The 24,156-nt window shown below is 42.3% G+C and overlaps 1 protein-coding gene across 12 annotated transcripts; it reads left to right on the top strand.

Moving 5' to 3' along the window:
* Positions 1-94: 94 nt before the first annotated feature.
* On the top strand, positions 95-23,073 carry LOC109873727 (MAP7 domain-containing protein 2). Of its 12 annotated transcripts, none has more exons than XM_031809410.1 (18): positions 95-1,240; positions 4,177-4,284; positions 4,923-5,033; positions 5,255-5,332; positions 6,379-6,542; positions 8,214-8,313; positions 9,525-9,605; positions 15,365-15,486; positions 15,643-15,758; positions 15,844-16,301; positions 16,419-16,569; positions 16,724-16,904; positions 17,050-17,154; positions 17,286-17,345; positions 17,688-17,739; positions 20,433-20,994; positions 21,363-21,641; positions 21,791-23,073. In XM_031809410.1, exons 1-17 carry the CDS (start codon positions 1,198-1,200, stop codon positions 21,619-21,621), a joined length of 2,751 nt encoding a protein of 916 aa, XP_031665270.1. In that variant the 5' UTR covers positions 95-1,197; the 3' UTR covers positions 21,622-21,641; positions 21,791-23,073. The 12 variants fall into 12 exon arrangements, with proteins under 12 accessions (XP_031665270.1, XP_020321005.1, XP_020321006.1 ...); XM_020465416.2 differs by having other exon boundaries at positions 21,363-21,625; XM_020465417.2 differs by having other exon boundaries at positions 17,691-17,739; positions 21,363-21,625; positions 21,791-23,004.
* The last annotated feature ends 1,083 nt before the right edge of the window (positions 23,074-24,156 follow it).

Below are 24,156 nucleotides of genomic sequence, written 5' to 3' on the forward strand. Positions count from 1 at the left end.
TTTCAATCAAAAAACATCTTGGCTGGCAACAGAAATTTCACTTTGTAAAAATGGTGAAAGCAGGTAGAAGAACTCTGTCCTATTGGTAAACCTTTTATTTAGCATTTACAGTATTGGCACAACACTGGACCTAGTATGTAATAGTGCCTTGTTTTTATACAGTATTCCACCTATCAATAACAATGCTGCATTTAAGCCTAGGAAACAGATACTTCGCCCAGTTTTGTAACCAAATTAGGAGTGCTCAGGCAAGGATGGTCTCTTCGCATTTGTTTTATTTGCTATGGCTTGATGACACGCACAGAATTTGGCTGGCTTTGCTACAAAGTCAGACTGACAGTACCGGGCGAGGTTAATTTGAGTCTGGAGCGAGACCGCCGCAGGGTGCTCAGATGCTGCGCACCACTTAATCCACGCTCACGTCTCTGGGCAGAGGGGATCAGAGGCACATCTACTCAAAAGTTTTGACGCTGTCATTGTAATGTTTTTCACTAATAGCCTATTTGAAGAAAGCATATTAATAATAAAATTAAGACATCAGTTATCTATTTCCAAATTCATATTTTTTAAGAAAGGTATTATTTCACCCCAAATATAGCCCAATGGAAAATAAAACGCACGAATCAACTGTCTGTCCCACTCCCATCATGTATCCAATTATTTGATGGCAACGTATAATGCTATTAAATGCAATTCAATAATTCGATTTTAGCCTACTTCATGCATTTGCTTAGGCTACAGTTTGTCCCTCCATCAATGATGTAATGCGGAGCCGGCTGGTGAGGCACTGACGCGCTGTCGAATATTCGCACATCATCTCTATCCAGCTCTACTCCCTGAACTGGAGCGCATAATTTTCTCCCCTCCTTCCCAACAATTATCCAAGGATACCTAGCCACGAACACTTTTGACCTTCAAACTAGTCCACTAAACAGCAGCCTATTGCCTCATTCAGTAACCGCATTCACCCGAATATCCTACTGCTCTCCTGACCGCCTGTGCACCGTTCCGGGGGAGCGCACATATTGCAGGCAGTGGAAAACAGATACATCCCTCGATAGCGCAGCATATGTTCTCATGCGCCTGAAGGTAGAAGCTGGCGATGCGGTTTCCCTCGGCTTGATTTGGAGCCTTTTGCTGCGGGGTGTTTGACATTGCACCCATACATTTGAGGGTGATCCGCTAGTGACTACGACGATGGCGGAGAAGGCAATCAATACAGCGTCCAGCGCCTTGACAGGTAAGCTAGGTAAAACGTTAACTGTCTATTGTTTACAATATCCAATGTTTCTCTCCACTGTAGCCTATTTTGTCAAGGGTTCTGTAACATTGGCATAGGGCTACGCGCATAAATCACTGTATCCCCAAACTGCATTTCATTGTAGTCTTAAGCCATTCCTAATGTAGCCTATATAGCCTATGCTAAATATCGTTGACTGTATTGAAGGTCAGTTGCCTAAACAATGAATTATTGTTACATCAAAAGGACAACATGCACCTTTGTTGATTGCCAAATTGATTGTCTCTGTGCCAGAGGTGTCATGCCAATAGGGGGCACAGGGGCAGGTAACCCCCTGTTTAAAAATTGTATTCTAATTTTAGATGTTTTATTTTTATTTTTGAGTTGTTTCTCTGTAATGCTACTAGCCACCTAGTAATTTTATGAAGTTGGTGTTATTTAGCCCAGGTTCCCAGTCTCCCAACCTCACAACTAGCTACTAATAAGCCATTTCAGGCTATCAATGAAGTTAGAGTAGCTAGTTTGTCTATCTACACTACATTACCAAAAGTATGTGAACACATGCTCGTCGAATATCTCATTCCAAAATCATGGGCTTTAATATGGAATTGGTCCCCCCTTTGCTGCTATAACAGCCTCCAGTCTTCTGGGAAGGCTTTCCACTACATGTTGGAACATTGCTGCGAGGACTTGCTTTCATTCAGCCACAAGAGCATTAGTGAGGTCGGGCACTGATGTTGGCTGATTAGGCCTGGCTCGCAGTCGGCGTTCCAATTCATCACAAAGGTGTTTGATAGGGTTGAGGTCAGGGCTCTGTGCAGGCCAGTCAAGTTCTTCCACACCGATCTCGAACAAACCATTTCTGTATGGACTTTGCTTTGTGCAAAGTGCATTGTCATGCTGAAACAGGAAAGGGCCTTCCCCAAACTGTTGCCACAAAGTTGGAAGCACATAATCGTCTAGAATGGCATTGTATGCTGTAGCGTTAAGATTTATTTTCACTGGAACTAAGAGGCCTAGCCCAAACCATAATTCCTCTTCCAACAAACTTTACAGTTGGCACTATGCATTCGGGCAGGTAGTGTTCTCCCGGCATCCACCAAACCAAGATTAGTCCGTCGGACTGCTAGTTGGTGAAGCATGATTCATCACTCCGGAGAATGTTTCCTCTGCTCCAGAGTCCAATGGTGGCGAGCTTTACATCCCTCCAACCGACTCTTGGCATTGCACATGGGGATCTTAGGTTGTGCGCGGCTGCTCGGCCATGGAAACCCATTGCATGAAGCCCCAGACGAACAGTTCTTGTGCTGATGTTGCTTCCAGAGGCAGTTTGGAACTCGATAGGGAGTGTTTACGCGCTTCAGTACTCGGCGGTCCCAATCTTTGAGCTTGTGTAGCCTATCAATTTGCGGCTGAGCCGTTGTTGTTTCCACTTCACTTAACTAGCAGGGCAGAAATTTGACGAACTGACTTGTTGGAAAGATGGCATCCTATGACAGTGACACATTGAAAGTCACAGTTCTTCACTAAGGCCAATCTACCAATGTTTGTCTATGGAGATTGCTTGGCTGTGTGCTCTATTTTATACACCGGTCAGCAGTGGGTGTGGCTGAAATAGCCGAATAGCCGTAGACTTTAGAAAATCAAGCAATTACTAAATTCACCGAATAAGACTCACATTCCTTTCAATCCTTTACCCAGACTCCCGAGTGGCTCGGGCATTGCAGTGCTAGAGTTGTCACTACAGACCCAGGTGCGATCCCAGGCTGTATCACAACCGTCCGTGATTGGGATTCCCATAGGGCGACGCACAAATGTACCAGCGTCATCCGGATTTGGCTGGGGGGGCTTTACAAGTAGGCCGCCATTGTAAATCAAGGTTGAATAAAATCAAATAAAACAATTTTTAGCAGAGATGCAGATAAGCATATTTAGTTTGAAAAAATAACCACCAGTTATGACACAGACAGCTCAAAAGGTATGATTAGATATGCAGAAACATAAACATATATATTTTTTACATAGAATTAAACATGGCTCTAGATTGCAGGAAAAGGCTGTTTCCACTGTTTGAAACCAACCTATGGACAGGGTGCATGACGCCACAAATTAAATTCTTGGGTAAATTTTAACCGTTGCCTAGATTTTGGTGTCCAAGGTAATTGTTTTCAGTTACTGGTACAAATGTTATCATCAAGGTATGATTTGTGCTCAAATTACACAGTCAGATGTAACCTGATCTGTGTTAGCTAAGGAACGCTCAACTACGTTCTCCGAGGAGTTAAGCATTCCATAGCTAGATCTGAGTATGTCCAATCAAAATGGCCCAGTAGCTTAGAATTTAGGGCTGATCAAATGCATATATCTACATCTGGTTTTGAGGCCTTATTTAGTTTTCATAGGGTAGACATGTATTTAAAAATCAAATCAAATCAGGGACTTGAAACATATGGTTTCTCACCAAAGCACATACCATTTATCAATAGTTAAAGACATGTGACCTGGCCAGTGAAAAGGTATTCTTGTTAGTTGCCTACCTATAAGGCCTGTCCTGGCAGACCCCAATTTAAGTTTATAGCCTATACTCTAAAAGCATGATATGGACAGTCTCAATCGAAAGTGCTTTTTAACTTATAGGTTTACTTACACTGGGTCTGCGAAAACACCCCTCAGTATCTAGGCTAATTCCTAGTTTCCCAAAAGTCAGTTCTTTCATTATAGGCCGTGTACAACCCAATGTTGTGATTTGATAGGTTTCTCCTTGACCGGGAGCTGTATTAGATTTTGGTGAGTGATGCATAAGTAACAGGGACAGATTATGGCTGTTGTTTTTAATCTAGTACAGAATAAATCAATGGCCTGGCTGCTATTTGTCCTTGACTGACATACAATAGCTATTCAGACTTTTCGCTTGACTCATATGTTCCCTTCTCCAGCCGAAGGATTGACTCCACCGTCAGTTGCGGAGAAGAGACCCCAAAGCAACAGCCATGGCTCCCCAGCCCGTGTTGTACTTCATCCAGGGAGCCCAGCTGTGAAAAACAGTAAACTGCTCCAACTGATGGCTCACACTCTTAACATTTAAACATATTTATTGGGTGCTTATTGGGTACTTGTCTGAATTGAAAAGGTGCATTACAGAATTACTTTCATAATTATTTTATTTGGCCTTACTGCTATTAGCCCATACAATCACATTGAATAACAGATTCACTACATGGAACAACAGATAGTCCCACCCAAAAATCGAAAGGACGTTTGTTCTGAAGTGTCTGTCTTATATCTGAGAGATATCAGGAAACAGTCAAATAAAAATAAAACATGTATTAAAGTATTTTTGGCGTAAAACAGTCTCCATATACAGTATACTGGAATCATTTTTTAAACTGGTACCAGGGGACATTCAGACGAGTCTTGTGAGTCCTGTGGGTGTCCTAGAGCAAAACACCCTACATGTTGTATTAGTGTGTAGCCTACTGGCAGATTAACTGTACCGACTTCAGACGAGTCCCATGATGCTTGTGGGGGTCGTAGAGCATGACCACTCTAGTTTGTAGGTCAAACCGTTCGGACCCTACAGAGATGACACATCCAGTGCATCCAATACTGTGGTTTAGTGCTATGTATAGCACTGCTTTCCTCTGCTGATAAACTGTGGGGACTGTTATCTCTCCCATATCAGACGAGGTGCTGAGCCCAGCATTGGTCATAGAGAAGAAGCCCCAGCTCAATGGGCTCCCCTCCCCTTTACGTCTGCCAGGCAACAACACTAACAATCATGCAGGTAAACAGTGTAAGTCACACTCTCACCCCCACTGTGGCTGTTAGCTCCCCTACAGAATCTTTCCCTTTTTCTAGATATGAAAGCTGCTTAAGATCTTCAAGGGTCCTCTCTATAAGCACATCTCTCCCTCACTATCTATTTGAACGTCTCTCCTTGCTCTGTTTCTGTGTAGCTTGTCTGTTTCTCTTTTTTAATCCCATTTCATATCACTTTATATCTCATTCCCTCAGATGTGGAAGGGTATCTGAGGACAGATGACAGGATGCGTTTAGCCAAAGAGAGACGTGAGGAAAGAGATAAAGGTTTAGGTAAGTGATGTTCCTGTCAGTATTTAGACTGATGGAAATCATATTTTATTGAAGCCAATATTTGTATTATAGCAGATTAGCAGGAATGTTGTATAATTTATTATTGAGGGTTAGCAGAAATGTTCTATAATTTATTATAGCAGATTAGCAGAAATGTATAATATATTATAGCAGATTAGCAGAAATGTTGTATAATTTATTATAGCAGATTAGTAGAAATGTTGTATGATTTATTATAGCAGATTAGTAGAAATGTTGTATAATTTATTATAGCAAATTAGTAGAAATGTTGTATAATTTATTACAGCAGATTAGCAGAAATGTTATATAATTTATTACAGCAGATTAGCAGAAATTTTATATAATTTATTACAGCAGATTAGCAGAAATGTTGTTTAATTTATTACAGCAGATTAGCAGAAATGTTGTATAATTTATTATAGCAGATTAGCAGAAGTGTTCTATAATTTATTACAGCAGATTAGCAGAAATGTTCTATAATTTATTACAGCAGATTAGCAGAAATGTTCTATAATTTATTACAGCAGATTAGCAGAAATGTTCTATAATTTATTACAGCAGATTAGCAGAAATGTTCTATAATTTATTACAGCAGATTAGCAGAAATGTTCTATAATTTATTACAGCAGATTAGCAGAAATGTTGTATAATTTATTATAGCAGATTAGCAGAAGTGTTCTATAATTTATTACAGCAGATTAGCAGAAATGTTCTATAATTTATTACAGCAGATTAGCAGAAATGTTCTATAATTTATTACAGCAGATTAGCAGAAATGTTATATAATTTATTATAGCGTGTTAGCAGAAATGTTCTATCATTTATTACAGCAGATTAGCAGAAATGTTCTATAATTTATTACAGCAGATTAGCAGAAATGTTATATAATTTATTATAGCGTGTTAGCAGAAATGTTCTATCATTTTGCCCCATAAAACTTCCAGTTCAGGAACAAAGATTGTTGTTGGTTGTTAAAGTGGTGTTGGAGAGGGTGGTAATCTGGGTGTGTTGGTTGGTGTTTCCAGCGGTACGAGAGCAGGCGATCATGGAGAAGGAGCGGCGGGCTCAGCTGCAGTATGAGCGTACCGTGGAGGAGCGCTGGAGGAAGCTGGAGGAACAGAGACAGAAGGAGGAGCTCCGCAGAGCTGCTGTGGAGGAGAAGAGGAGACAGAGGCTGGAGGAGGAAAAGGTCAGACTCACCACTTAGCCACTACATCTTCCAGTGCATGATGTAGTTCCCTCTGTGCTCACACTCAGCTCTTTCAGCTTCAGTTCAGTTTCAGTTCCATTTTTGTGTGTTTATTATTCAGTTTGTATGCTCTGTTTTTGTTTCTATGTGTGTGTGTGGCATGTGCAGCAATAGCCCCAACAGCCAGATGATGAAATCCTTCTGTGGCGACGTTGTTTTGGGTTTTGGAGAGAGAGATAAGCAGGAACATAATGTATGCTCTTTAATTCACTCAAATCCTGTAGTTCATTAATCACAGTACTTAATGTCGTCTCCCAATCAAATATTGGATAGACCTCTGCTCTGTTAGGTAATGGGGATTTTCACCCACCCCCTCTAGTCTATCCCACCCTGCATACCAGTCAACACTGGCTTCTGGGAAGCTGATGCCATTGGTATTGATCTCTATGTAAATCTCAGTGACCTCATCAGCCTAATCAATGAATGTCTCTGGCATTCCATTTTTTTAATCTGATCCTAATCCTGCTTTGTCATTGCTCTCAATTTGTCAATGCTTCCCAAAATATCTGCTCAGCCACGACGACATTGGCAGCTTTGTCTTTTTAAATCATGTCACACACTGCCACTTTCCAAAGACGGGTCCATTTATTTTAGGGATTTGTAGCCTACATTGATTCCACCGTTTAGCCTTCAAACCTAGCATAAACATGTATGTTATAGAGAATTAAGTAAGTCTAAGTGGAATGAAATAACATTAATTATCATTTTTGTCTGCTCTCTTGATATCTTTATAAAAGTGGTAATATTCATAAGATCATGCATTTTTGAGACGGATGATACAGCATTTGCCTGGGCATCAATCTCACCCGGATCGATTGTGTGCGTGTGTGGTGTGTGTTCCTATTGGATGGATTATATCCTCTGGATGATGTCATTTTAGACCAATAGAAAAACAGGAGGAGCCTGTTGTCGGATTTGCTTTTCTGTGTTACTAAGATTCTTCACTTTCTTTTCACCCTTTATTGAATCTTTGCAGTGTAATTCTCATTCAAATATTTGCTATTGTGCTGGCTTCATCTGTGTGTGTAGTTCATATTGACGGTGCATGTCCATGTATTTTTCTGTGTTAGATAGGAAGAAATTAAAAGCAATAGCGGGGATATATAGGAGGAAAAGATGGAATAATTGTAAATGGAGAAATGTTGGCAATGGTTGATCCCCCACCAGATGGCTTTGTCTCCTGCTCTGTGTACCATGGCAACACTGTGGGTGGGGAAGGGTTAACTAGCTTGGATGAAAGATGATTTACTGGGGAAAATCTGAGTAGAACAGGAGGCCAGAAGAGAGTGGGGGGATATAGGATAAAGGAAGAAGGGAGCTAGTCTCCAAACTGTGTCAATACTGTTGCATGCTGGGAGATTGACTGTGTGAGTGTCTTTGTGTCAACATGTGTATGTGATTGGAGGGGTGGAGTCTCCAGGCAGCTGTGCTCTCTTTCTATCTGCCTTATGTGGTAAAGTGAGATTGTGCTGTGCTGTGAGACTGTACTGTGCTGTGTAAGAGGAGAGGTGGTGGTTATGGAGCGACCAGCCTGGTCCTCGTGGGAGGTCCAGGGGAGCAGCTCAGTGATAGAGTTCCCTTGTCTTCCCGGTCCTGGAACGGAACAACCAGGAGCGACTGGACGCTCTGATGAAACGCTCCCTGGAACGCAGCCTGCAGCTAGAGCAAAGGCCCAAACGCTGGACATGGGGCGGAGCTGGAGGAGCACAGGGTGAGTCCACAACAGGGAGATGGAGAGGAGTACAATGAAGTGTGAATGATGAATCAGTGACTGGAAGGAGAAATGGTGAGAGGGAGGGAGGAACCGCACTAAATGTCCTAGGCTAATTCGATTTGGCATGTCCCTTTGTGGCTTCTAAAGTTATAGGATACACATTTGGAGTTCTCCTCTCTACCAGATACAAGCACACAATCAGTCCATCAGATAAACTAGCACACAATCAGTCCATCAGATAAACTAGCACACAAGCAGTCCATCAGATAAACTAGCACACAAGCAGTCCATCAGATAAACTAGCACACAAGCAGTCCATCAGATAAACTAGCACACAAGCAGTCCATCAGATAAACTAGCACACAAGCCGTCCATCAGATAAACTAGCACACAAGCCGTCCATCAGATAAACTAGCACACAAGCCGTCCATCAGATAAACTCGCACACAAGCAGTCCATCAGATAAACTCGCACACAAGCAGTCCATCAGATAAACTAGCACACAAGCAGTCCATCGGATAAATAAGCACACAAGCCGTCCATCGGATAAAGTAGCAAACAAGCAGTCCATCGGATAAACGGGCAAACGATAGGTGTTGTTCTGGAAGCTGCTGGTAGCTTATGACTCTCCTCCACCCTTCTAGACTCAAGGTCAGACTGTGATGTCTCTGTGCCTGCCTGTCCCAGACCTGTCGTAAACTGTGGAAATAGTAATCAGTTCAGTCAACCCTGAGGGGAGCAAAGCAGACAGTTTTAGAATTGACAGCATACTTGCTGCTGGTTTAGGGCATTATTGAGGGCTTCTGTCCTGAGTCAGGTATTGATGATTTCATTTCGATGGGGCACTGGGAGTTTGGTGTTCTTTATGGATTAAGATGGAGGACTGAGATACAGAAACATAATGTTCTAAATGTAGATGCTGATGTTTATTACACTGTTTTCTGAATGTGTTTGTACATGTGATTTGGATTGGGTCATAGAGGGATACATGTATATGGAGGATAAAGGTGTGTATGTGAGAGAGAGAGTCTTTCTCCCTGGCCTGCTCATTGCCTCCAGCCTTGCTGCATGGGTTTACCTCCCCAGACAGTTGTCTACCGGGGCACCATGCTGGGTGCACAGGTATATCAGAGGGTCATCAGGTAAAGCCATGAGTGGCAGCTCTGGCCATAACGCTGTGCTCTCTCTGCTCCGCCCGCTGCCTATAGGTGACTGTGAGAATGCCCCTCTCCCCGCCTCCACCTTTCCCCATGAACTCGCCGCCCCCTTTCCTGCTGCCAGCGAATCCGGTAATGTTATGAACCCCTCCCGTTCGGTCCACCAATCCCCTGTCCCCCATCCTGCTCTCCACCCCACAGTGACCACTGCTCTCATTGGCTGTTTGGTTTTAGGGAAATGTCATGCCGACTCAAAGGTTTTATGTATATTTCCCAGAATGCATGTGCAACAGCTAAATCAGAAAGTGTATCTGAAAGCATGAGGGTGTGTGGGAGGAGTTGTGTGCCTGGAACAATTACTAATGTACAAGTGCACATTGATGTTGTATAATTGCTGCTTTTATCAATATTTTTTTTACGTGTGTATGTGTGAGGGTATGTGTAGGTGTTTGTGCTCAGCTTTGCTATTTTGATATCTTAGTTGTCTTTTGGCACTTACAAGTCAATCCGGGTCGAGCAAAAGAGACAGCAAGGGATAACAATAGAGATGTAGGGTTTAAGGATACACAGATAAGAAAGTGAACAAGAGATCCATTAGGAAAGGACAGGCATTAGGGCCACATGTACACCACTTCACTTCCTCCTTTTCATTGTTTGAAACCTCCTTGTCGCTCCTCATTGAAAGCATATGTCACTCAGTCACAACACTTTGGTTGAGGTTTGACATTCGCAAGGTTTCTTTCTGCATCTTACCAATCTGTAATATCACTCATTGAAATAATCAGTGTTATATATTTTGTATTTCAGAGAGCCCATCCTATCCCCATGAGTATTTGGAAAACATAACCCAATAATAATGAAGTGACGAGCAGTATTTGCCATTCAACATGCACAGGAACAGGTAGTCCACCAGTTTTACATACAAGTACTACTAATACTCCTTCTACTACTATCACCACTAGTATTACTACTACTACTACTACTACTACTATAATCACAAGTACTACTACTTCTACAACTATCACCACTAGTATTACTACTACTACTACTACTACTACTACTACTATCCCCACTAGTACTACTATTATCATCACTAGTACTACTTCTATCACCACTACTACTATCACTACTACTACTACTACTACTACTATCACCACTACTACTACTACTACTAGTACTACTACTACTTCTCCTTCTACTACTTTCACCAATACTGCGACTACTACTATCACTACAACTACTAGTACTACTATCACCACTACTACTACTACTAATCCTTCTACTATCACCACTAGTACTACTCCTTCTGCTACCATCACCACTAATACTACTAGTACTACTACTATTACTACTACTATCAGCACTACTACTATCACCCTACTACTACTAGTACTACTACTACTACTTCTCCTTCTACTACTACCAGCACCACTACTACTACTACTACTCCTCTTACTACTATCACCCTACTACTACTAGTACTACTACTACTTCTCCTTCTCCTTCTACTACTACCAGCACCACTACTACTACTACTACTACTACTACTACTACTACTACTACTACTCCTTCTACTACTATCACCACTACTACTACTGGTACTACTACTACTTCTCCTTCTACTACTATCAGCACCACTACTACTACTACTACTACTACTACTACTCCTTCGACTACTACTAGTACTACCTCTACTTCTCTTTCTACTACTATCACCACTACTACTACTACTACTACTACTATCACTACAACTACTAGTACTACTACTACTTCTCCTTCTACTAATATCACCACTAGTACTACTACTACTACTATCACCACTACTACTACTAGTACTACTACTACTACTAATCCTTCTACTATCACCACTAGTACTACTACTTCTACTACTATCACTACTACTACTACTACTACTATTACTACTATCAGCACCACTACTACTATTACTTCTCCTTCTACTACTATCACCACTACTACTACTACTACTACTATCACTACAACTACTAGTACCACTACTACTATCACTACTACTACTACTACTACTACTACTACTATCACCATTACTACTACTACTAGTACTACTACTACCACTAATCCTTCTACTATCACCACTGTACTACTCCTTCTACTACTATCACCCCTACTACTACTACTACTACTACTAGTACTACTACTACTTCTCCTTCTACTACTATCAGCACCACTATTACTACTAGTACTACTACTACTTCTCATTCTACTACTATCAGCACCACTACTACTACTACTACTACTACTCCTTCTACTACTATCACCCTACTACTACTAGTACTACTACTACTTCTCCTTCTACTACTACCAGCACCACTACTACTACTACTACTACTACTACTACTACTACTACTACTCCTTCTACTACTATCACCACTACTACTACTTCTCCTTCTACTACTATCAGCACCACTACTACTACTACTACTACTTCTACTACTATCACCACTACTACTACTACTGCTACTACTACTATCACCACTAGTACTACTACTATCACCACTACTACTATGACTGCTACTACAACTATCACCACTAGTATTACTACTATCCCCACTAGTACTACTATTATCACCACTAATACTACTACTACTACTACTACTACTACTAGTAGTAGTAGTAGTACTACTACTAATCCTTCTACTACTATCACCACTAGTACTACTTCTTCAACTACTACTACTACTACTACTACTATCACCACTACTACTACTACTACTTCTTTCACCACTAGTACTACTTCTATCACCATTACTACTACTCCTTCTACTACTATCACCACTAGTACTACTACTACTACTATTCCTTCTACTACTATCACCACTACTACTACTACTGCTATCACCACTAGTACTACTACTATCACCACTACTACTATGACTGCTACTACAACTATCACCACTAATACTACTACTACTACTACTCCTTCTACTACTATCACCACCACTACTACTACTACTACTATTACCACTAGTACTACTACTATCACCACTATTACTACTATTACCTCTACTACTACTGCTTCTTTCACCACTATTACTGCTACAATTACTGCTACTATCACCACTAGTACTACTCCTTCTACTACTATCACCACTACTACTACTGGTACTACTACTACTTCTCCTTCTACTACTATCAGCACCACTACTACTACTACTACTACTACTACTACTACTCCTTCGACTACTACTAGTACTACCTCTACTTCTCTTTCTACTACTATCACCACTACTACTACTACTACTACTACTATCACTACAACTACTAGTACTACTATTACTTCTCCTTCTACTACTATCACCACTACTACTACTACTACTACTATCACTACAACTACTAGTACCACTACTACTATCACTACTACTACTACTACTACTACTACTACTACTATCACCATTACTACTACTACTAGTACTACTACTACCACTAATCCTTCTACTATCACCACTGTACTACTCCTTCTACTACTATCACCCCTACGACTACTACTACTACTACTACTACTAGTACTACTACTACTTCTCCTTCTACTACTATCAGCACCACTATTACTACTAGTACTACTACTACTTCTCATTCTACTACTATCAGCACCACTACTACTACTACTACTACTCCTTCTACTACTATCACCCTACTACTACTAGTACTACTACTACTTCTCCTTCTACTACTACCAGCACCACTACTACTACTACTACTACTACTACTACTACTACTACTCCTTCTACTACTATCACCACTACTACTACTTCTCCTTCTACTACTATCAGCACCACTACTACTACTACTACTACTTCTACTACTATCACCACTACTACTACTACTGCTACTACTACTATCACCACTAGTACTACTACTATCACCACTACTACTATGACTGCTACTACAACTATCACCACTAGTATTACTACTATCCCCACTAGTACTACTATTATCACCACTAATACTACTACTACTACTACTACTACTACTAGTAGTAGTAGTAGTACTACTACTAATCCTTCTACTACTATCACCACTAGTACTACTTCTTCAACTACTACTACTACTACTACTACTATCACCACTACTACTACTACTACTTCTTTCACCACTAGTACTACTTCTATCACCATTACTACTACTCCTTCTACTACTATCACCACTAGTACTACTACTACTACTATTCCTTCTACTACTATCACCACTTCTACTACTACTACTACTGCTATCACCACTAGTACTACTACTATCACCACTACTACTATGACTGCTACTACAACTATCACCACTAATACTACTACTACTACTACTCCTTCTACTACTATCACCACCACTACTACTACTACTACTATTACCACTAGTACTACTACTATCACCACTATTACTACTATTACCTCTACTACTACTGCTTCTTTCACCACTATTACTGCTACAATTACTGCTACTATCACCACTAGTACTACTCCTTCTACTACTATCACCACTAATACTACTCCTTCTACTACTATCACCACTAATACTACCACTATCACCACTATTACTACTATTACTGCTACTGTGGCTGCTATCACCACTACTAGTACTAGTACTATTATCACTACTACTACTATCAATGCTACTACTACTAACCTAAACACTATGACTTTGGCAACTGCTACTCTCACCCTCACTGCTAATAGCTACTTCTGTCCGTGTCATCACAAATGACAATGAGACATTTTTGAGGCAGACCCATACATCTTTTCCATTGTCCGGGTGTACAGTACTCACTAGTCTAGAACAAGCATTCTTAGCCCCATTCCGCTTCTCCTTCTGCTTCGAGCACCTTAATTTCTCCGTCTCATGTCCCTCATGGCATTTTGTTTTGTTCGTCATCCTCATCTCCGTCCCCTCCTGCCAACTCTTCCATTGACCCCTGACCCCTCCATCAGCCCAGCGCTGTCACATGAACTCTGTGGAGAGCCTGATGGTCCACCGCCTTCTTACCCACACTCACTCCTCTATGACCCAGTGCCACAGTGCCACAGTGCAGCAGACCTCCATCTGCCCTGCCACCGATGCACAGGTAGCAGCTAGACAAAACATTTGGACCGACAAGTTTTTGCACATAGGCAGTAAATGTTTCCAGGCAGGTAACACACCAGTGACATCATGCAGCGTTAGTGATGTAGAAACTAGGGACTGCATGGCAGCATTTCTACTTCTGCCGATAGACATGACATTTGATCTACTTTATTTATGTCTAGGTCTGGCTTTTTTGAATGTATGTGTCAGAGGGTGTAGATGTGTTTAAATGTGCGTATTCAGTATGTGTGTAACAGCTGTCTACTGTGTTTCTGTGTATGTTTTGGAGTGACAAGGAGAAAAAATAACTACACGCTAAGATGCTTCACAAAGTGTTGCTTAACATTGCATGCCTTACATAATGTACAGTGATGTAGTGGTAAACAAAATAGGTGGATAAACACAGTACTTTCAATTCATTTTTCTGTAACGCTCGTGTGAAATAAAAAAGGTGAGTAAACGGTGTTGACCCTCCACTACACCACTGTAAATATGGCAGTAGTAATGTGTGTGGGTGTTTTTATTTTATTTTCTAAATGCCAATTTATATAGTATTCGTGATGTATTTGGGGGGATTGTGCAAACATCACTCTAACTTGCGACATATGACCATGCGAAAAGACAAAATAATTTGTATGATTCATTACAAAAATTGATAGTATAGTTAGTTTCCTCCATACCTATACTGTGGATATTGATCAGAAAATATGGAATTACCATCATTGTATCTCCTCTGACCACAATACATCTTAACTTGATAATTAATTTATCCTTTGACCTCTGAGTGTCTGATGTCTGTCGTTGTGCAGCTCCCTGCAGCCCCCACAGGTCACCCTATCGGGGCTCGCCAAGCCGGGCTAATCGACGGAGGCTCCAGGGCTCTCCAGAGGAGTCAGCAGGGGGGTCTATCTCCACCCCTCAAACCCCCAAGGTCAGACTTGTTTTACCTACCCACTTGGTTGTGGAATAGACAGAAACCAGTGAAGAGTTGGCAGGGCCATGTTGGCAGGGCCATGTTGGCAGGGCCATGTTGGCAGGATTACACACACATGCACACACACTGACATTCTCTCTGGTGTGTTTTCAGAAGGAGAGGTTGCGCAGAGAGAGAATGACTGGCTCCCCGGCGACAGGCTCCCCTGTGAGAAGAGCAGAATCCCCAGCCATGTTCACCAGACGCTCAGCCTCCCCCGCCACCCCCAAGTAAGACTCGCTGTCCTGCTGCTGAATCCATGTGGTCGGTCCTAGTTACTGTGACAGAGGGTGATGATGTCTTTCTTGTTGCTAGGTTGTTGCCTAAGAGCTGTACCCAGTCTCCCTGCACTGTGCGCCAGTACCACTCTTCTCCCATCAGGCACAGACCCACCACCCCGGTTACCGACGGCAACAAGAAGGAGGACGGACAAGTTGAAGAAGCCAAAGGGCACAACAACATCAGTGACAGAAATGTCTCCAAGCCAGAGACCCCTGTGAAAAAGATGTCTGATATTCAGAGCCCTGAGAAGTCTTCTCAAGCTGACACCGCTGAAAAAAAACTGTCTAACACTGAGACCCCAGAAAAGAGATTCCCAAAAACTGAGACCCCCAGTAAGAACTTAAAAGGTGAGATTTCTGAAAAGAAGGACAACCCTGATAAGAAGAGTCCTATGGCTGAGACTGCTGATAGGAAAGCATCCAAAATAGACACTCCAGACAAGAAGATGCCAAAGTCCGCCTGCAGCGACCTGAATACAGATAACAGCACAGGTGAAACTCTTTACCAATCGTTTTGTGTATATCAATATTTAAGTACATCTATCAGTGCATTGTCAAAAGGGCACGAGTTTCAATGCACACACATTTGGGCCTTTATCTTTGTGACAGAGCCATCGTCAGTGACGCCAACAGGAAAAGGAATTGCTGGAACGACAAGCGCAGAGGAAGCATCTAGACTGCTAGCAGAGCGTAGGCGTCTGGCCAGGGTGCAGAAGGAGCTGGAGGAGAAACAACGTTGTGAGCAGGAGGAGGATGAGCGGTAAGGAGACTGTGTGTCTCAGTGGTTAGTGTCACCATGCGTCTCTTTGTTTGTCAGTACATGCCGGACAGATGGTGTGTCTGCGTGTCTGTGGATGTGGATGTGACTGATGGCATATACTGCAAGTCATCATGTCTGTCTCTGTGTCACTCAGTCTGAAGGCGGTGCAGCTGAGGAGGAGACAGGCAGAGGAGCGAGCACGGCAGGAGGAGGAGGCTCGACGGGCTGAAGAGGAGAGGAGCAGACAGGAGGACCTCCGTAGGACGTGGGAGGAAGAGGAGAAACTGCAGCGGGAGGGCCAGGATAAGGAGCTACAGGTCAAGATGGACAGAGAGGTGGGGGGGGGGGTCACTATGTTGTGACTGTCTGTATGGTGATATGCAGAAGGTCTACTCTGGTGCATGTTTAACATGAGTTGTTTGCACAGCACACAGTACTGTTTCACTTCCAAGCATAAATCCTCTATCTTCATCGATACAGAAGGAGGAGGCCGAGTTACAGGCACAGAAGGATGCGGAGCGTCAGCGTCAGGAGAGAGAGATACTCAAGCTACAACAAGAAGAGGAGAGACATCTGCGGAAGAAGGTTTTTATGACTCAGTACTCAATGCTTATTACTGAATAAATCAGCCTCTCTGAAACCCAGTCTGCACCGCTCAATACACGTCATCAAAGTCTGGACCAGTCCTTAATCAAATGTTGATGCAATCCCCACAGAGAATTGAGGAGATAATGAAGAGAACCAGGAAGAGTGATGAGAACCAGGCTGAGATGAAGGTACTGTAGATGTGCCTGCCGTTCTCATAGCTCTGCACCGCTTCAAGGAAGGGACCTGCTGACTGTTGTATTATCCATGTGATGTTGTGTGATCCTGTAAGGTATTGCATACTAACATAGTATGTGCTTTGCAGCTTGTAACCCCCCCCCCCCCCCCCCCCAAGAGCTTTTGTTTTTATATCTATGTTGTGATCATTATCAGGATGAAATTGTATCATTGTTGATACATTGGTTTATGCGTCCTGATTACTACAGGTCTTAATCACACAGTATTGTACATCATTTTGTTCTTATTTGCTGTGGAATAATAAATGTTGCCTCCATCTTTGTTCCATATTGAAGCAGAATGAGGAAGGGCAGGTGGATACTCTGCCTCAGCCTGTCTCACCACCAGGTAGGTGATCCATTCCACTCACCCACTGATACTCTGCCTGCCCGAGCAGGAAAGACCCCCTATGAATGTATAAATGCTTACTAAAGCATGTTGTATAGGAGTCCCACCCAGTGGCAGCAGAAAGTAGACTGGGCATGGTGGGTGAGAGACCCCAGTACTTTTCCATCAACATAGGAGACTCCTGCATGGCTGTAATTTAGCAGTGTTTTTCCAATACCTGTCCTCGGGAGAGGATTGGATTCGCTCTGCATCCTAGATTATGTTCAAGGTCTTTGGCTATTTATAACTCCTCTGTTCCTGCCAAAATGCAGCCCTCAGCATGGAACTTCATCTGTACTATTTTTCACTAGAAAGGTTGAACATCAAATCAAACATCTCCAATCGAAAATCAAATCAAGAGTCGGCTTTCTATTCCGCAACAAAGCCTCCTTCACTCACGCTGCCAAACTTATCCTAGTAAAACTGACTATCATACCGATCCTCGACTTCGGCGATGTCATCTACAAAATTGCTTCCAACACTCTACTCAGCAAACTGGATGCAGTTTATCACAGTGCCATCCGTTTTGTCACTAAAGCACCTTATACCACCCACCACTGCGACTTGCATGCTCTAGTCGGCTGGCCCTCGCTACATATTCATCGCCAGACCCACTGGCTCCAAGTCATCTACAAGTCCATGCTAGGTAAAGCTCCGCCTTATCTCAGTTCACTGGTCACGATGGCAACACCCATCCGTAGCACGCGCTCCAGCAGGTGTATCTCACTGATCATCCCTAAAGCCAACACCTCATTTGGCCGCCTTTCGTTCCAGTTCTCTGCTGCCTGTGACTGGAACGAATTGCAAAAATCGCTGAAGTTGGAGACTTTTATCTCCCTCACCAACTTCAAACATCTGCTATCTGAGCAGCTAACCGATCGCTGCAGCTGTACATAGTCTATCGGTAAATAGCCCACCCATTTTTACCTACCTCATCCCCATACTGTTTTTATTTATTTACTTTTCTGCTCTTTTGCACACCAATATCTCTACCTGTACATGACCATCTGATCATTTATCACTCCAGTGTTAATCTGCAAAATTGTAATTATTCGCCTACCTCCTCATGCCTTTTGCACACAATGTATATAGACTCCCCTTTTTATTCTCTACTGTGTTATTGACTTGTAATTGTTTACTCCATGTGTAACTCTGTGTTGTCTGTTCACAATGCTATGCTTTATCTTGGCCAGGTCGCAGTTGCAAATGAGAACTTGTTCTCAACTAGCCTACCTGGTTAAATAAAGGTGAAATAAAAATTTAAAAAATAAATATGCGCCGAATACAACAGGTGAAATAACCTTACAGTGAAATGCTTACTTATGAGCCCTTAACCAACGATGCAGTTTTAAGAAAATACAACAACAATTATTTATTTTTTTAAAGTAGGAGATAAAAAAAACAAATAATTAAAGAGCAGCAGTAAATAACAATAGCGGGCTATATACAGGGGGTACCGGTACAGAGTCAATGTGTCAATGTGCTGGGGCACCGGTGTCGAGGTAATTGAGATAATTATGTACATGCAGGTAGGGTTGTTAAAGTGGCTATGCATAGATAATAACAGAGAGTAGCAGCAGCGTGGGGAGGGGTGCAAATAGTCTGAGTAGCCATTTGATTAGCTGTTCAGGAGTCTTATGGTTTTGGGGTAGAAGCTGTTTAGAAGCCTCTGGGACCTTGACTTGGCACTCCGGTGCCGCTTGCCGTGTGATAGCAGAGAGAACAGTCTATGACTAGGGTGGCTGGAGTCTTTGACAAATTTTAGGGCCTTCCTCTGATACCGCCTGGTATAGAGGTCCTGGTTGGCAGGAAGCTTGGCCCCGGTGATGTACTGGGCCGTACGCACTACCCTCCTGAAGGGAAATAGGTTTTGTCGTGCCCTCTTCACGACTGTCTTGGTGTGCTTAGACCATGTTAGTTTATTGTTGATGTGGACGCCAAGGAACTTGAAGCTCTCAACCTGCTCCACTACAGCCCCGTCGATGAGAATGGGGGCGTGCTCGGTCCTCCTTTTCCTGTTGTCCACAATCAACTCCTTTGTCTTGATGTTGAGGGAGAGGTTGTTGTCCTTGCACCACATGGTCAGGTCTCTGACCTCCTCCCTATAGGCTGTCTCATCGTTGTCGGTGATCAGCCCTACCACTGTTGAGTCATCAGCAAACTTAATGATGATGTTGGAGTTGTGCCTGGCCGTGCAGTCATGAGTGAACAGGGAGTACAGGAGGGAACTGAGCACGCACCCCTGAGGCGCCCCCGTGTTAATGTTCAGCGTGGCGGATGTGTTGTTACCTAATACACACAGTATTTAGAAAATGTAATGAAATTGAAGAGAAAGACCAATCTGCATTTCTTGTTCTATTTGATTAGCTGATGTAGAACAAGCAAATCTGCCTGTCTACTTGATATTGGGAACCCCTCTGGCTCACAAAGGTAGTCATGTATGATATGTTGCCACAGTAGTGCATATAGGTTAAGGAATGGGACAATTTCAAGGGGTAATATTGGCCAGGGATTTAACAAATTCTGACATGATTCTAGGGGAGGCATGGGATTTGTGTATATTTAGCATATTTTTAAGCCGTCCTTGGTCAGGTCTTGTGGTGCTCTTTCTCAGGGAATAGTTCTGTGCAATGTGATAATTTTGTTCTCTACAGGGGAAATGCAAATGAACTCAAAGATGAAGATTGAAACTAATGCTCAGGTGAATGTGCAAGAAAACCCAAAGGTTGAGTCTCAGGTTAATGGACAGGTCACTGTTCATGTCAACAAGCAGGACAGTGCCCTGGTGAAGGGTCAAGCCACCTACCAGGTAACCCCACTGAAGACTGATCTGCAAAAGGGACAGGACGCTAAACAAATAAATAAACAACAGACCGCCCAAGTGAATGGACAGGGTGGAGCCCAGGTTCTCAAGCAAGAGAGTGTCTTTGTAAAGGGACGGGTCGCTTCCAAAGTGAACCAGCAAGAGAATGTACAGGTGAAGAAACCGGAGGAAACCCAGGTGAGCAGCCAAGCCACTGCTCAGCTCAAAATCCAGGGGTGTACCCAAGTAAATGTGAAGTTGACCACACAGACAATCGCACAAGAGGTGCAGCCCAAGAAACCGTCCATGGCGTCCCTACCGGTGGGCCGACCCCCACCTCCACTCATCAACCTGGAGCCTCTGGTTGTGAAAAGCAGCGGGGTGTATGACGAGGTGCAGTCCATGGAGGTCAGGTAAGCCATCAGAGCAAGGCCATGTCTATCTACGGGAATACATGATGATGTATGTATAACTGATTCAAACAATAAATGCAACTGATACTGGTTAGTATGCACATGTATTGCCCACCATACCAGCTACCTATGTGTGTTACCCTCAGGGCATATTAGGGATTTTGTATCAATAGAATCCTATTCCGAACTTTTCCATAGCACTTCGGCATACCCTGAGGAATATTGATAATGAAAATGGCTTCACATTTATTATTCACCTCATATCCGCCCTCGATTACTCAAGGGCAGCATGCTCCATAGTAGTATACCATCGAGGGAATAACCATTATGAAATTCACAAATTTCCTCCATCCCTTGTCCTCTCTCAGCCCAGTTTCCAAGGAGGAGCTCGTCTCCATCCCAGAGTACTCCCCAGTCAATGAGGTCCAGCACAACTGCATGAGTAATGCCCGAGCCCTGGAAGATCTGCTGGACCTGACGGGCCATGTGGCCTACCCCAAACTCTCCCCCATGGGAAGCCTAGGAGACTGCAACAAGAACCTGATCGAGGGGCTCTGCAGCCCCGGTGCCGATTCCAAGCTCATCCAATCTCATCCTCCACCCTCACACAAGTTCAACATCCAGTAGTCCGGTACATAAAAAAATATGTGAGGATGAGAATGTGAATCTGTGAGAATGTTCACAGGTGCATGTTTACACACTTTAAATCACAAACGCAAGTTGTCACATACAGTAGCTCGCCCACACTAGCTTCTCTCAAACACACAGAATCTTATGATGACCTTTTTCTTTTCAGAGCCCTGGACTGGCAAGCCATGATGGAGAGAGCAGGGGGAAAGCATCTATGTTGTCTGGTGTTATTGAGGATGGAAATCTGGCACCTCTTGAGATGAGAGAGAAAGCACTCTGAATGTAGTTTTTGATCCTCCTTGTTGGTCTCCAACCTTGAATGTCCATTTACCTTCAACCTCCTACAATACATCTGTCTTTATAGCCTTGGACCACGGAGCATAAGTGACAATAATATTCATAGATTTACTGTACTTCTCAGATAATACCTTGATGATAGTCATAGCTATCTGTGTCATGTCATGTACTGCATAGAGCTGTTGTTAGTGTCTGAAACATGTGTGTGTGTGTGTGCGTGCGTGAGAGAGACTGTCTCAATGAAACAAAGTGGCCATGAAGCAAGACCCCACACCCATGTAGAGAATCATATCAGTAAGTTGCCTTTGCTACTGCAGTATTGTTCCTCTAATGACAGAAGTATTGTTCCTTTAATGATTGAAAGATTAATATTGGTCTGTATCCACCCACTGTAGTTTAGTATGTACTGATCTTTCAATTAGATTGTTCCACTGAAAAGTCCACCGTTTTCTGGCTGTGGATGCCTCAGGCTAGCTTGTATCTCCCTGGACATAATTCACTCCCAAGAGACTCAAGCTTGTTGTCATAATGTATGTGTCCAACCTGCTGTGCGATTTTAGATTGTAGCATGTGTGCCATAATACTTGAACCCAGGTCAAACAGTAGGCCCTACTGCAACTCAAAAGTTTAAAAAAAGAAGCTGTACAGAAACATTCCTCAGTATAATACAGATTGTCACCAACCCATGCATTGCAGGTTTTGTTCTCTCTTTCCTCCTCGATCAACAAAGTATGGAGCTGTGCCTGATCCTTCAAAAGTCTGAAACCAGTAAGCTGGTATCATTTGAATGTTAAATGGCTTGTAAGATGGAATCCAGTTGGCTGTGTTGTCAAAATGAAGTACTTTTGGTGTGTATATGCACAGATGTGAGTGGACAGTCACTGGTTCCACTATGACTGTATTGTGTTTTGAGAAATAATGCACCAGAAGAAGGAAAGATTTTTTACTTGAAGTGTAAGCAACCAGGGATGTAGAAAATCAGTTTTAAAGAGAAAAAATGTTATTAACAGTTCAAACCTACTGTGTCTGTCGTATCTCTAACTAAAGCAGCATTGCAATGAATAAAAAAATGTGACTATTGTAGACATTGTGCATGGGTCATTAGCATGAGATGATGAATATCAGTACTATTAATAAACCTTAAAACAATAATGTATTGTTGTATCTGAATGCCTACAGTTGGTCACAAAGCCACCTAAAAATAAAGCCACCTAAATATATCTGATAAAAATCTGAATATGAAATGTCAAAAACAAGACTAGCCAGTGTGTGCCCAGTGGGTAAATACCAATGTCTTAATGTTTTAATGTCCTGTACAATCATTTGATAATAACTAATGATGTTTGCACTGCAAAAATGTTGTACAAAGTCAGTGTACCAACCCAAATTTCATCCTACAATCAATTGTTAGAAAACAGCCCGATGCCTCTACCAACTGATTGACTTTTTCTTATCCTATTGGCTATAGCACTTTAGGTGTTGTGCTATTCATTCCAATTATGTGGAAAGGTTTAGCCATATACAGTGCATTCGGAAAGTATTCAGACCCCTTGACTTTTTCCGCATTTTGTTACGTTACAGCCTTATTCTAAAATGTACGAAATTGTTTTCTCCCCCTGATCAATCTACATACAATACCCTATAATGACAAAGCAAAAACAGTTTTTTTTAAACATTTTTGCAAATGTACACTACCAGTCAAAGGTTTTAGAACACTTACTCATTCAAGGGGTTTTCTTTATTTGTACTATTTTCTATATTGTAGAATAATAGTGAAGACATCAAACTATGAAATAACACATATGGAATCATGTAGTAACCAAAAAAGTGTGAAACAAATCAAAATGTGAGATTCTTCAAATAACCACCATTTGCCTTGATGACAGCTTTGCACACTCTGCACACACTGGAATTCTCTCAACCAGCTCATGAGGTAATCACCTGGAATGTATTTCAATTAACAGGTGTGCCTTGTTAAAAGTTAATTTGTGGATTTCTTTCCTTCTTAAAACCGCGTAAGGATCCGCCCCTCAATTTTTGCCAAAGATGACATACCCAAATCTAACTGCCTGTAGCTCAGGCATTGAAGCAAGGATATGCATATTCTTGATACCATTTGAAAGGAAACACTTTGTCGTTTGTGGAAATGTGAAATGAATGTAGGAGAATGTAACACATTGGATCTGGTAAAATAAAATACAAAGAAAAATATCAATTGTTTCTTTGTATTTTTTT

The sequence above is a fragment of the Oncorhynchus kisutch genome, linkage group LG29 (assembly GCF_002021735.2).
Source record: "Oncorhynchus kisutch isolate 150728-3 linkage group LG29, Okis_V2, whole genome shotgun sequence".
Classification (NCBI taxonomy): domain Eukaryota; kingdom Metazoa; phylum Chordata; class Actinopteri; order Salmoniformes; family Salmonidae; genus Oncorhynchus; species Oncorhynchus kisutch.